At 35.4% G+C, this 13375-nt stretch overlaps 1 protein-coding gene across 16 annotated transcripts in view; it reads left to right on the plus strand.

Annotated features, from left to right (window-relative positions):
- EPB41L2 (erythrocyte membrane protein band 4.1 like 2) overlaps positions 1 to 13375 on the plus strand; it is a 111462-nt gene extending 98087 nt beyond the window's left edge. For 12 of the 16 annotated variants that reach the window (XM_039707793.1, XM_039707799.1, XM_039707789.1 and 9 more), the window contains 6 exons: positions 98 to 658; positions 2514 to 2636; positions 3118 to 3216; positions 5242 to 5322; positions 7918 to 8056; positions 12142 to 13375. In XM_039707793.1, the coding sequence (XP_039563727.1) occupies positions 98 to 658; positions 2514 to 2636; positions 3118 to 3216; positions 5242 to 5322; positions 7918 to 8025 (972 nt within the window). In that variant the 3' untranslated portion in view covers positions 8026 to 8056; positions 12142 to 13375. The remainder of the gene's footprint in view (positions 1 to 97; positions 659 to 2513; positions 2637 to 3117; positions 3217 to 5241; positions 5323 to 7917; positions 8057 to 12141) is intronic. The other 4 variants (XM_039707794.1, XM_039707795.1, XM_039707797.1 and 1 more) reach the window with 1 other exon arrangement.

Below are 13375 nucleotides of genomic sequence, written 5' to 3' on the forward strand. Positions count from 1 at the left end.
CATGACATGAACCAGCTATCAGCTAATGTTATTTTCATCATTTTAATTTATTCATATACTCTTCTTTTGTTTATCCTCATCCATGTTTTTTGTGCAGAGTTCACATGAGACTCTGGACATAGTGGAGGAGAAGAAGCAGGCAGAGTTTGGGATAGAAGAAACACTAGTCGTAGACGAAACCAACAAAGGGAAAATGCAAGTTGCCACTGATGCTGGGGAGACATGTAAGGTGGAGCATGTGTCAAAAAAGGACTCTTCATCATTGCCATCAGATAGTAGCAGCAGCAGCAGTAGTAGTGAGAGTGAGGATGAAGAAGTGGGAGAATACCATCCACATCATAGGGCAATTGAGGAAGTCATCAGGGAAGAACAGGAAGAAGAGGAAGACATGAAAAGGAAAGAACATGAAGAAAACACGCAGCATGTGGAAGCCATACCAGAAGGCAGTAAAATAAATGTACCAGTTGAGCACACACAAGTTACAGCTGAAGATTTGGTCCAGGAAAATACAATTACTGTAGCTACAGAAGAGAAGAATTTGTCAGAGCAAATTAAGCAAGATGTAGGTGAAGAAAAAGAGGAGGAACAGCTGAAACTCAATGGAGATGTGTCTCATGTTGACATTGATGTTGCACCACAATTAATTTGTTGTTCTGAGGTAAATGGTAGAACAGTATGACAACTAGATTAAGCAGAGCTATTTCTTGGGGTGAAAATATACCTGCCTTTCTTCTTCTCCTATTCCTCCACGTCTTCTGGCATCCAACAAGATTCAGATCATTTGGAAGGGGAAACCATTGATGAGCAGTGAAATTCTGTCTCCCTCAGTTATGGTTTCTGACTTTTTGCTAGAACTGAGTGAAAATCACCAGTAAAGGCAAACCTTCCGAAGACTGAGATCTCTTTTTTTTTTAACTCCTCCGTATTTTATATGCACATACATAATGTGTATTTACTATTTGCATGTTTCCAGTGTTTTAAGTCTTGTCTTGTCTGTCAACTGTTTTTGACAAGTCCATGACATGTAATTGTGATTGGAAAACTATTGCAAATTGAAATCAGAAGGCACCTATCAGAAATTTTTGTTCCTTTTTCCCCGTACTCACTTACTACTTTTCTTGCCTTTTTTCCCTCCTTCAATAAAGCATTATGGATTTGTAGGTCAGAATATGTATGGCTAGAAATTGCAGAGGTGAGAGCACTGCACTGTTAAGTGGTGAGGCTCGTATCACTATGTTTCTGTGAAGTCTTCTAGTGCAGTAGGTACTTAGGGAGCACGCATGAGTTCCTGTCACAGCCAGTTGTTTTAAGCCACACAAGGCTGAAGAGTTCATTACTGGGCAAGTGATAAAGAAGCAGAAAGGGAAAAAATGAAAGGCAGGCATGTATGTCTTAGTAAATTTGTCATGATCTTCTGCTGAGTTTTTTACCAGTTTGGTGAGTTTTTGTAGTTCTCTACCTGCTTGTTCTTGTAATGGTGGCAAATTTTTTTTCTTCACTTTTTTAATTGAAATAACTCATATTCTTTCTTTTGTTGTCTTTTGCATACACAGCTGTTCTGATTAATGATGTGAAAGAATTAGTTTATCAGACTTTTAAAATTTGCAAGTTCCCACACTTCCTAAAAGCATAGATAGTTTGGAGAAAGGGGAAGAAGTGCTGCTGTGTGTGCAAGCGTGAAAAGGAATTTGGGGCTTTTTCCTGGGATTTTACCCTATGTGTATTCAAAATCAATATAAGACAGAAGCTAAGAAAATATATAAGAAATTTTCTTATTAGATAAGGAAATATCAAAAGGCTTTAGTTCTTAAATCTAATGAAAATCTGCTCCAATAAGATAAGTAATGAGTTCACTAGCTTACAGACCCCAGGTTAATTGCTTTTTTTGTGATATTGCAGAGAACACCACTAGTTTACTCTGAATTGTTGAAGTAGCTTTTTAGAATGTTTGCCAAAAGAAGCCATTGATTTAGATATAAATTTAGACTGCTTAAAAACCAGTTTGCAAAAGCTTTTCTTTTCCAGAAGTATAATACATATTAGAAAGTTAAATCTTTATGGAATTTCTAGTCCTGATTTGCAGACTGACAAGTGATAGGTGTTTTCCCAGATTAGTTCTAATACAAAGTTTATCTGTCTGATCTAGCTGTCAATTTCTTTATGCAAATGAAGATTTTTCTTTTTTCATAGTCATGCTTTTACACATTTTCAGTACACATGTTGCAGCTTTGTTTTAGCAATTGCTCTTTGGTATGTACTGTTAACTGAAACACTGAACTTTGACAATATTATTAGGAGATTAAATTTTCCTACAATGTTATGGATATCCTAGAGGGCTGATGTATTAATCTTCATTTTATTTTGCTTATTTATTGCATGCTTTTTGTATGGGAAGTCAGTCAAATACTTATCTTACTGTTATGCTTTTCTTGAGCTTTTGGTTGTGTTTTCTTGGGCCATTTTACAAAACTTCTTCTGTCTTTTGAATTGATTGTTTATTTCTTGCATCACAGCCTCCAGTAGTGAAAACAGAGATGGTAACCATTTCAGATGCCACGCAGAGAACTGAAATCTCCACTAAGGAAATTCCAATTGTTCAAACAGAAACTAAAACTATCACGTATGAATCTTCACAGGTACGGTGGCGGGTTTGTTTGCAATCTTGTTTTTATTACAGTTATGTGGATCAACATAGATAATGTCAAAAAATGCTTTTCAAAAGCATATACCTTTTTCCTAGCAGATAAGATTATACTTTGGCTATGAATTAGGTAAGTGAAGTGTTACAAAACCATATTACTTAAGTTTTAATTTTCTTTTGTTATATAAAGACTTAGTTTCTGACTGCAAAAGTATAACTCACTTTAATCCAGTTTTGAAACTTGATTAAAATATCTCATTTCTCCTGAAAGGAACATGTAACTGTGAGCATGAATTCTCCACAGGAATGGACCATAATAATAGCCTTACCTGACTCTGTAAACTTGCCTGGCTTCTGTTTAGATTTCAGTTCTAGCTGAATTAAAGAATGTGTTTGGCAAGAAAACTAGGCTTTTCTCCTGTGAAAACAAAGTTTTTTAAATGCCAATATACAATAATACCTTTATTTTCTTATAGCTTGATGGCAATGCTGTTGGTGATACTGGTGTGCTGGTGAGTGCACAGACAATTACATCAGAGTCTATTTCTACTACCACAACTACACACATCACAAAGGTAAATTATATTTCATGTCTTTCTTAATCAAAAAAGACACCAGACCCTCAAAACACAATTTTACATGAAGTTTCTTTTACATCTGCTAATTTATTGAGGAAAACTAACTTGAAATGGAAGGGATTCATTCCAGGCATGTGTGAGAATTAAATCTTTCTGTGCAGATTTTGAAGACAGAAGTCCTAATAAATAAGCAGGAATATCTGGGAATAGGACATGGGAGGGGGGAAAAATATGACACGTGGTTTTTCAGTAGTTCATATAGGCCTTATTTCAGTATTTCACAAATGAGTATGTAACTAAATTTTTACAGGTTCAGTCCTGTCCTCACCCACTGATATCCTACAGAATCTTTGCTAGTGTGACTAAGTTGTCTGAGGTCCACGGGAGACCTGTTAATGAAAACATGATGAACTGAAACAATGTTTCCCAGACTTTCGTCCTCTTGCTTCTAGGTTTAGGGTATATTTAAAAACAGATCATTCTGTTACACAACTTGGCAAGCGTGTTTGGATGCTGAATTATTTCCTCTGCATTCCATGCTTGAAAAGGAAAGGAAAACTCAGTGTGAACAGGACATCACATCTGTTTCATGGAAAACATGAAACGTGTGATGTTTCATGCCAGAGCGTGTCAAAACTACCAAAGCATGATGATGATTGTTGTTACAGCTAATTTATGTAAATATTTCTCAGATTTTCGGCATGTCTAAACAACACAGTTTTCAACTCCTCTTTGAACTCCTAGCATCTTTTTCGAAGAAAATTATAGAAAGCATTGTTTAGGGTAAAGAAAAATGGAAGAGGGAAACAAAGTGTGAATTCAGGATTTTTTACAACATGACAGAATTGAGTAATAATTCACTGCTCACTGGATATATTTTCTAAAGATTGAAATATTCTGAAGATTGAAAGTTATATGCACAAAATGATAGTGGAAGAATAATGTTGGAAAGTGAGTCACATGAAATAAAGTAAGCTCAGAATTAAAAATATATATGTTAAAAATGTTATAAAGACTAGTCAGCAGATCCTTTTCAGACTCCTGCTCCTTTTTGGAATCATTAAGGCACCATCATTTTAGGAAAAAATCTTTATTCAATTAACTGAATCACAGTTTTGACTGGAAGTGTACATTTTCTTGTCAAGTCCAGATGTCAAATAGTGTTGCTTCTTGGAAGCAATTAAAGAAAATGGTTTCAGTCTTGTCTTCTACTGAAAAATTACTGGAATTACCATGATGCCGCAGAACCTTGTGTTTTTTTAATTGATGATAAACAGTTAGTAACAATATTATTTGAATTTTCTAAGCTGACTTTTTATTTTACATTGCAAACTGTTCATTACTGATAAAGGGACCTTCCAAAATAGTTTTAATATTCTTATGGTGTTCCTAATGGAGTCATCTTGGCTCTTACCTGGTCAGTGTATTTAAGTAGTAGTTTATTCTTTCCTCATACTCAGACTGATTTAAATGGGAAATAATGTTATTTTCTGAGAATTTTTTATAAGCTGAAGTGTTTTAATCATTAGAATAAGAAGTGAAGAAAAAAAGCACAAAACTGTTCAGCAGTGTGAAATATGTTGAAAATATCTGATAAAGGTCCTTGAATGACAAAACTGAAAATCAGATTATCTTTGTATTTAGTGGAGACTATGATAAGACTTTGGAGAGGCCCATGATAGATGGGTTGAAATAAAAGACTCTTGGAATTTCCATGTTGCCAGATTTATATGGCAGACAAAACTGAAATTACAGTTTACCAAAGATGGGCTCTAGCAACAGGAGTAATTCTCTATTGCTTGATTTTTATCAAGTTTAACAATTGCTAGAAGGTGACCAACTGCATAGCTGAAAAAGGAGAGGATGATTTAGCACTGAACACATTTACTACTGATGCAACTCAGATGCAGAAATCTATTTGCTTCAGTGCAGCAGAAGGCTGTGCTTTGTGGAAATATGGAATAACTACAGGGATTTATTCTGTTGGGTTTTTTTATTTTTCTCTTTTTCTGACATCTGTAGATGGTAAAAGGTGGAGTATCAGAAACAAGAATTGAGAAGCGCATTGTCATTACTGGAGATGCAGATATTGACCATGATGAGGTGAGTATACAAACTTAACACTTAAAATGTGGGGTTTGTACTCTGGTGAGATCTATATGATGTTTCAGAAATCTGAAGTAAGAAAAAGGTAGAAAAATTGAATAAAACAATATAGAAAGAACCTGAGACTATTTATTGTGGCATAGTTATTAAGCAGTTGTGTTTTGCTGTTAAGAAGCCTTTTGAATATATGTGAAAGAAAACCAGCATTTGTAAATTTGCATCATAGATCATGTGAATGTGGTTTTTGCTATTTTTAGAGGGATTACTCTTTTTGGAAGACACCCAGTTTATTTAGTGCAGCTTTTGTACTGGGAGGAAAAGCATTACTGAAATAATCTTATTTTGATACACTGATCTGGATAGATGGGAGTCTCTACTGCATTGTTTCAACAACATCTGAGTGCAGTGCTCATTTTGATTGAAAGCTTTGAAATACATTAGAACATTAACTGCTTGAATTTAAAAATTAGGTTTTGGCCAATATTTGTAGAATTATGTGTAAAAAAAGTAATTGTTGATCTGCTGTAATTGTATGTACCTTTTATCTCCATCAGTACTAAAGTAGTATTTTACAATATCTTAGTAACTAAGGTTAAGATCACTTCTATGTGCCAAATTACTAAGGCTGAATTTGAGCACTACACAGAAGAATAATTGAGAAAGCTCAATTATCTAGTCTTTGTAGTGATGATTACACAGGTGTTTTTTTCATCTAAGAAACTAGAGTAACAAAGGCAATCAACAGTCATTGGTTAATACAAATGGAAAAACCTACCTTGCAGTGAGTACATTTCTAATTTTGTGAAGGCTTCACAAATCAGCATAATAGGGTTCAGTTTAACTTATGAATTGTAATATATCAAGAGTTTTCGAGGCATTTATTTTCATGTTTTGATATGTGTCCAGGAAGTGTCTTTTGGCAAGTTGAATCTCTTCTTGAAATTCATAATTAAATGACAGGGCTGCTTAGCATCAGGCATGGATGGATCTTGTTTGCCTTGACACACATTCAGTGCACTTCAAATGTCTGGAAAGGTCACAAAATAGCTTTAGTATACCAGACAATTTTCAAAGCCCTTCTTTAATTTGGGATAAGTGAATAATGAAGTAAAAAGTGAAATTATAAAAAAGGAAATACAAAATACAATTTTAATCACTGTTTAAAACAGCAGTGAGCAGCTTTTAAAAGTTTTAAGAAAGATCTATCACATTTTCTTAAGTGAATGTGGAGCTACTTAAATGCCCAAACTAAATGCTGCATGTTTTTTATTTTGTCTATTAGCTCCCTATATCATTAATACAGTTTTCAACAAGAAAACAATATTTCAGTGTGAATTTTCAGAATAGGAATGTTTTTATTACTTGCTTAGCGTCTTAGGGTTTTTTCATTGTTTATGGGTTTATGGTTTGATTGCTAACAAACATCAAATGTCAGTATTGTACCAATGCACATCATGTGTCCTGTACATATTCCCTTAATAGGATTTCAAATTCAGTGTCACATAATAGGGTGCTGGTGTTTTCAGTCTCTCTTCAGAGTTAGTTATATCTTCTCTCAATACCTGTAGGTAGCTCAGGAAATAGTCACTTTTCTAAATTATGATAAACCTTTTTGTTGCATTATTTTTTATTGCTCCTTCTAGTATTTTGTGGCGGGGAGATGTTTAGTTGTATTTAGTTGCTTCTGAATTTCTTCCCATGTCTTCTGTTTGTTTTTTTTTTCTTGTGTTAGGTTCCAGCAGTAATACAGCTCACTGAAATAAGATGTGTACTAAGATGTGGGCAAGAAAGAGAAGGCTCCAGGTGCTATTTCACCTGTGATGATTCAGAGTGTGCTCTTATATGGTTTACTATGATGTAGAATAAAATATTACATTTCAGTTGTAAGGGACTTTTGATGGTTATCTGATCCAACTGGCTATATTGGTACATCTCTTAAATAATAAAATTTCTTAAAATGGGGAGGGATTATAAGCAACTGAATGATACTTGCATTTACACTTCCCTGAATTAAGCTAGAGAAATTTCTCTTAAACTAGTACACGGAGAAAAATGGGATTCTTATGCTGAGAAATTTATTATGATCTTAATCCAGGGTTTCAGTACCACACGTAGTATACGTTCCAAAGTATCTTTCTGTTTTGTTCAGGAAACTGAAGGGCTCTCTTGTTTTTCTGTACTATCTTAAACTCTTCTTAAGGCGTATTTGTTAGATCCTTCACAAAAGTTCACAAAGTTCTGGGATCTAGAAATACTTTTTTTTTTTTTACCTAAGATGAGCTAGAAACTTATCTTAAAACTTTATGGTTACTTGTTACTTCCTGGAAATCTTGGTAAATTTTTAACATAGTGGTGGTTGGGGTAGGGGGGGGTGGGGATGGTTGATTGGGGTGTTTGGTTTTTTTTTCTTTCGTTTGGGTTTTGTGTTTTGGGAATTGGTTTGGTTCATTTTTTTATCTTTGATCTCAAGTTCAGGAATTTACGGTTCTGAAAAATTATAACCAAATTCTCCAAAGACACTCTCCCATTCTCTGGCCCCACATGAATGCCTTCTTGGTTTTGTTAAGTTCCATATTTCAAATATGTTTGCAGGCCCTGGCACAGGCAATCAAAGAAGCCAAAGAACAGCACCCTGACATGTCTGTGACGAGAGTGGTGGTGCACAAAGAAACTGAACTTGCTGAGGAAGATGAAGACTAAAATCAAAAATGCCCTCAAGCAAATACTTCAGGTAAGCTTATGGAGGTAATTAACACAGGAAAACATGGCATCAGTTTGCTGTTGCATTCATGTTTTTTCAGCTGAAAAATATGGACACCTTTAAGATAGGGATTCTGAGAAGGTTGAGTTGAAACAGATGCTAATGGAAAACTATTAGTATAGGAATTTTTATCTTAGGTCTAATCTGACATTAATTTCAGTTGCAAATGTTCCTATATATGTCTCCCAGTTTTGTCACAGTACTCACACAGTGCTAATGGAAAACTATTAGTATAGGAATTTTTATCTTAGGTCTAATCTGACATTAATTTCAGTTGCAAATGTCTCCCAGCTTTGTCACAGTACTCACACAGCATTTTCTACAATGTCTGATCAAGTTGTTATAGTTTATATTGAAGTGGGTTTGGGCTATTTCTGCAAAATATGAGGGATGTGTCACACTTCTCTGTTTACCTGCACAATTATAGTTCCCTAACATCTTGCTTGTTTAGTGGGAAGACTGTGTAGTTTTCAGTAGCGAAAGGACACACTTGACGTTTCAGTTTAGTCAGCTAATCCTTAATCCTAAACACACTGAAATTTTTAGCCTTTTATCATTTTCCCAGTCAATAAGGTACATGTATTGGAAGCTCAAGTTTTAAAGCCCTTTATCAGTTGAAAAAGCTGCTTGGAGTCATTTATTAGACTCTCCTTCCTAGGCTGAGGAAAAAAAAGGAAAAAAACACAGTATGGTTCTCCTTCATGTATTCAATAGAAGGAGCAGGATGAACACTCAATAAATCTGCCCTTGCACTCATTATAGATTAATGTCTTAAAGCTCTGTAACTATTTGGGGGTGTAAAGCTTCAGATTTCCTGTGCTTGTCATGCTCTTGGTATGAAACTCAAGCTTCGGGTTTTTTCAAAACTGATGGTTTTGTAAATGGTAGCTTCAGATCCAAGAAGAAGGTTTTGTTAATGGATAAATGGGTATATCAGTGGGAGAGATTTATAAAGAAATGTAAAAACCAGTGGTTTAAATCTTCACTAGGAGACCTCTGATTTTTTACTGACCAGCCTCTGTATCTAGCTAGAAGAGCAGCAGTGTTACTGGAACATCTCAAGAAGGAAAATTGTTTTAGTACAACTTCGAGCTTTTAATATGCACTTTGATCAATGTTGATGTAGGTTCAAACAAGGTAAAAGAAATACATTTTATACGTTTTAAAGAAATGGGAGTAGTCATGATTCTTATTTCCCTGGTTCAGTATTTTATACAACGGTGGTTGTGGCCCCATGGACGGGAGACTTCTATGTCCTGTGGAGGCAAGCATTCCCCTAGTATGGAACAAAATTCTTTACCCAAGGAAACTAGCCATTATACATTTCAGCCTGTGGCTTTAGCAGACTTGAGCACAGCCCTGAAGGGCCAGAATATATGAAAAATGAGATACTGACTTGATTCCAAATTTGGTGTAAGCTACTAGAGGGGAGGGTGTTTTCCACATAAGCCTGATAATCTGTTGTGTTAAAAAGATCAATTTTATTGCTGTGCCTGAATTTCCTAAAAGCTGTAGATTTAACTGTTGAGTACCACTTCTGGGATCCAGAAGAGAAAAAATTCAAGTATCAGTTGAGAGTCTATGAAGTGCATCTATTGAATGCTGTTCCATGGACCATGACTGTTATCAAGGAATTGGATTCTTCCTGAGCTAGTCTGATCACAGATGCATATTTTCAGCTGAAAGACATAGACTAAAGCTTTAGTTTATTTAATCTACCTACAAGTGTCTCTTTTCTTAACAACTGTGTAGTAGTGAGGGTACCTGTGTGTGGCTGAGGAAGGGGAGGACTAATATCCATTGCCAGAAGTTGACATGGATATGGTCAGTTAAGAGACTGCCTGTGGTGGGGTGTTGGGGCAAGACTTTTTTACATCTGCTGGCAGAGTTGTTGGGTCTCATTACTGTACACATAACCCTCCTGAGAGTTTGTCCTGAACTCCTGCTGTGTGCAGTACTGCATAGAGCAGCAATGTTGAGTGCCGTGGAGAATACGAGCATGAGAGTAGGATGGCCTGCCCTCTGTCTGCAGACAGGAAGTTTATCCATCTTTGTCAAGGTGGTTCCAATTCCCTTCCTGACCTTGTACAGATTGTGCTAGAACTGCGGTGTTTGTTTTGGTCATGTGTGTTCATACAATATTTTCTGCCTGGTTTTTCTCTGAGCTTTTCAGCATGTAAATTCGCATAATTTTTCAGGATGTAAAACACAGTAGAACTGAGTTTGGGCTGCCTCCAGAAAATTTCTTCAGATTTGGTCAGATTATTCTGTGTTTGAAAAAGAAATTAATATTTTTGTTGTGTATAAATGTACAAACCAGGAGAAAACATGAATCACATTAGGAAGTGCTAGATGAGCACTCACCTGGATATTCATGTTGTAGCATTAATACTGTTAAAAATTATTTTCACATTAGATAATGCTGGAAACCAAAAATAACACTAGAGGTGGGTTTGCTTATGAGGGACAGTTGGGGAAAAGCACCAAAAATAAGGAACACTGCACAAATGTCTGGTTTTTCATTGTACCTGTATTTCAGCATTCGGTTGGGTTTGTTTCATGGCTTCGTTGCTTAGCCATTTTCACTGAAAATGAATATAACATTTATGCACCAGTTTTGGTTTAAAAGCACAGGGGAAGACAGGGAACTGTACTGAACTGTGAGATAGGGGGGTGTTGATGAGTGTCCACATCACATAAATGTTCTAGAAGGCTTGGAAAAATGCACATCAGTTTTGTGAGAGCTGTTTGCAGTAAGGAGAATGCCTGTGCTTTGGGTGGTTTCACTGGTCCATTGGTACACAGCAACATTCAACATGCACTCTCAAACCACCCCTTGCATATTTTCAGCACTTCCATCATAGGAACTAAGGTATAAAGATACACTGAGACAGCAGAACAGATGGTTTGGATTTGCAGGGTTTTACTATTCTATGTGCTACCATCATATTTTGAATTCATTATTAATCAGTGTGAATTTAAAGGTCTTGGAAGCAGGGATTGCCTCTTCTCTTATATGTGTGTAGAATGTGTCAGGTTCTTTATGCTACCTTAATCCTGAATCAGTGTTCAACACAATATATCCCATAGAAGTAATGACATCTTTTCAGAGGCAACTGGTGTATGGGAGGAAAAAAAAAATTTTGGCAGGTTTGCACTACGTTTCTACATTGGTGACCAGCTGCAAAGTTGATTCTATTCCTTCATCAAAAATTAACTACTTTGTAAAAATTTTATTTAGGGAAAAAACATTCAAAGAATTCCTTCCATTGTCTGAGGGTTTTTTGGGGTTTTTTTTTGCATTTTAGAGAAACATACACATTGTGGAATGCTTATTTGCAAAGGATTGGAGTGTGTCAGTTGTTCATGTCTGAGTTTGTCAGTTGCTTTACAGGTTCCTGGTCTTCGATGCTTGTGAGAGAATAAAGGAGGACATTTCTCCATGCTACTTTTGTGTCAGACCTGGAGACTTGTTTGGCTGATGATGCCTTTCAGTTAAAATTTAAGGAAAAAATTTAGTCATCTGAACAAAAGAAAGCCACCTGAAGTGCCTTGAGTATCTGTCAAGAGCCTTTTCTCTCCTGTGCTAAGGCAATGGAGTCATGCAATGAATTTTGCATACTTGTTTCTGAGGAGATGAAAGCTTTGATGACTACAGCAGTATTCTTGGTGTAGACTTGTTTTCTCTAATAAAGGATTCTGATTCTGAAGGATTACTGAATTGAACAAATACCTTCCTTTTTTATTTATGTGCTGAGTTGTGGATTAAAATTTTCAGTAAACTGCAAGGGCCTGCAATTAAAATAACATGAGAATATTGGAAGGGAAAAAAAGCTATAAAGTGAGTACTTTGACAAAGTGTGGTACTGTATGCCTAATGACTGAAGGGAGTTTTAGGCAATGCAACATTTTTTAAAATGAAATAACCTTCCTTTGTAAAAAAACCTAAAGAACCCTGCATAGAGAAAATTACTTTCTGACTCTGATGTGACACTGACATAGTATCTGTTACAAATGCTTATGTAACCTTCCATATATTTTTTTTTTTCTTCCAGAAATAAAAATGTCACTGACCACGAAGAACTGTAGTCATTCCAAGTCATCATGACTCCACTGAATCCACCAGGACTAGCAACAATGACCAGATGTTCACAACTTAAATGCCAATACCAAACTCCATTTTAACATTTTTGGTCTATATTCCCTTACAGTCTTTCTTGTTTATTTTTATAACCACTTCTTAACAATCTTAGAGTTTTGGGTTTTCTTAAATGAAGTTCTAGAGGGTATTATCTTCTTTTGCACAAATACTTGTATTTTTGAAACTGATTCTTAATTATATGAAAGTGAACAAAAAAAGTCTGGAAATCATTGTTCACTGGAGCAGGTGGTAATTGTGCAGGAAGGAGGGTCTTTACTAATTTAGATATAGTTTTTTTCAGATATTTCATGTGAAATCTCTTACTGGAGTAATTTACAGAATTTTTTTCAGATTATTCAGGTAAATATATGATATCACATAATGAAGTTTTTTATAAAAATAAAACATTTGCTAAAATTTGAAAAAATATATTTCTTTGGATAAATTTTATACTGGTATCTCTGTAACTCTTTCTTTTCCAAGGTTCTCTCTGCGGAGCAGAGATGGTGTGGCAGTCTGTAGAGGAGAAGGAGTTGCAGACAGATTTCTTCTGACTGAGCACTGTGTTCTTTTTGCACTTTGGTGCCAATGCTCAACTTTTTGCAGACTTTTTGCTGTCTGCAGCATTCCAGATAAGGAAAGAAGGAAGAACAAAATATCTTTCTCTTTTTCCAACAAGAGATGATCTAGGCAGCTTAAAACCGTAGTGCTTTTTTTTCTTACTGTGTCCCAATTTCAGTACTTTCATTATTTGGATACATGTGTAGAATGCTCGCTTGCTATTAAACCTCACTGTGTCTCCATGTTAGAACTGACATTTCTGTTACAGAGAAGGTATATATTTCACATGCTTCCTCTAATGGTTAATGCAGGTTTTTAGGCTACTGAATAAAAGATGTAAAATGAACTCCACTCATAAAGTAGTACGAGAGTTACCATCAGTTGAGACTGCCATGGGAAAAACCTGTTAATTATATTGGGGTTTATTTTTAATTTGTTCTTGCTGGGGGGTTGTTTGGGGTTTTTTTTGCTGTTGACGCTGTGTATAGTTAAAATGCCAAATTAGATTTATAGTAGCTTAAAGTTGTATTAAGTGATATTTTGCTTTCTGTAATTCTGTTATAAAATAAAGTTGTTTATTCTCTGTA

The sequence above is a fragment of the Passer montanus genome, unplaced genomic scaffold (genome assembly GCF_014805655.1).
Source record: "Passer montanus isolate IOZ18808 unplaced genomic scaffold, ASM1480565v1 scaffold2, whole genome shotgun sequence".
Taxonomy (NCBI): Eukaryota; Metazoa; Chordata; class Aves; order Passeriformes; family Passeridae; genus Passer; species Passer montanus.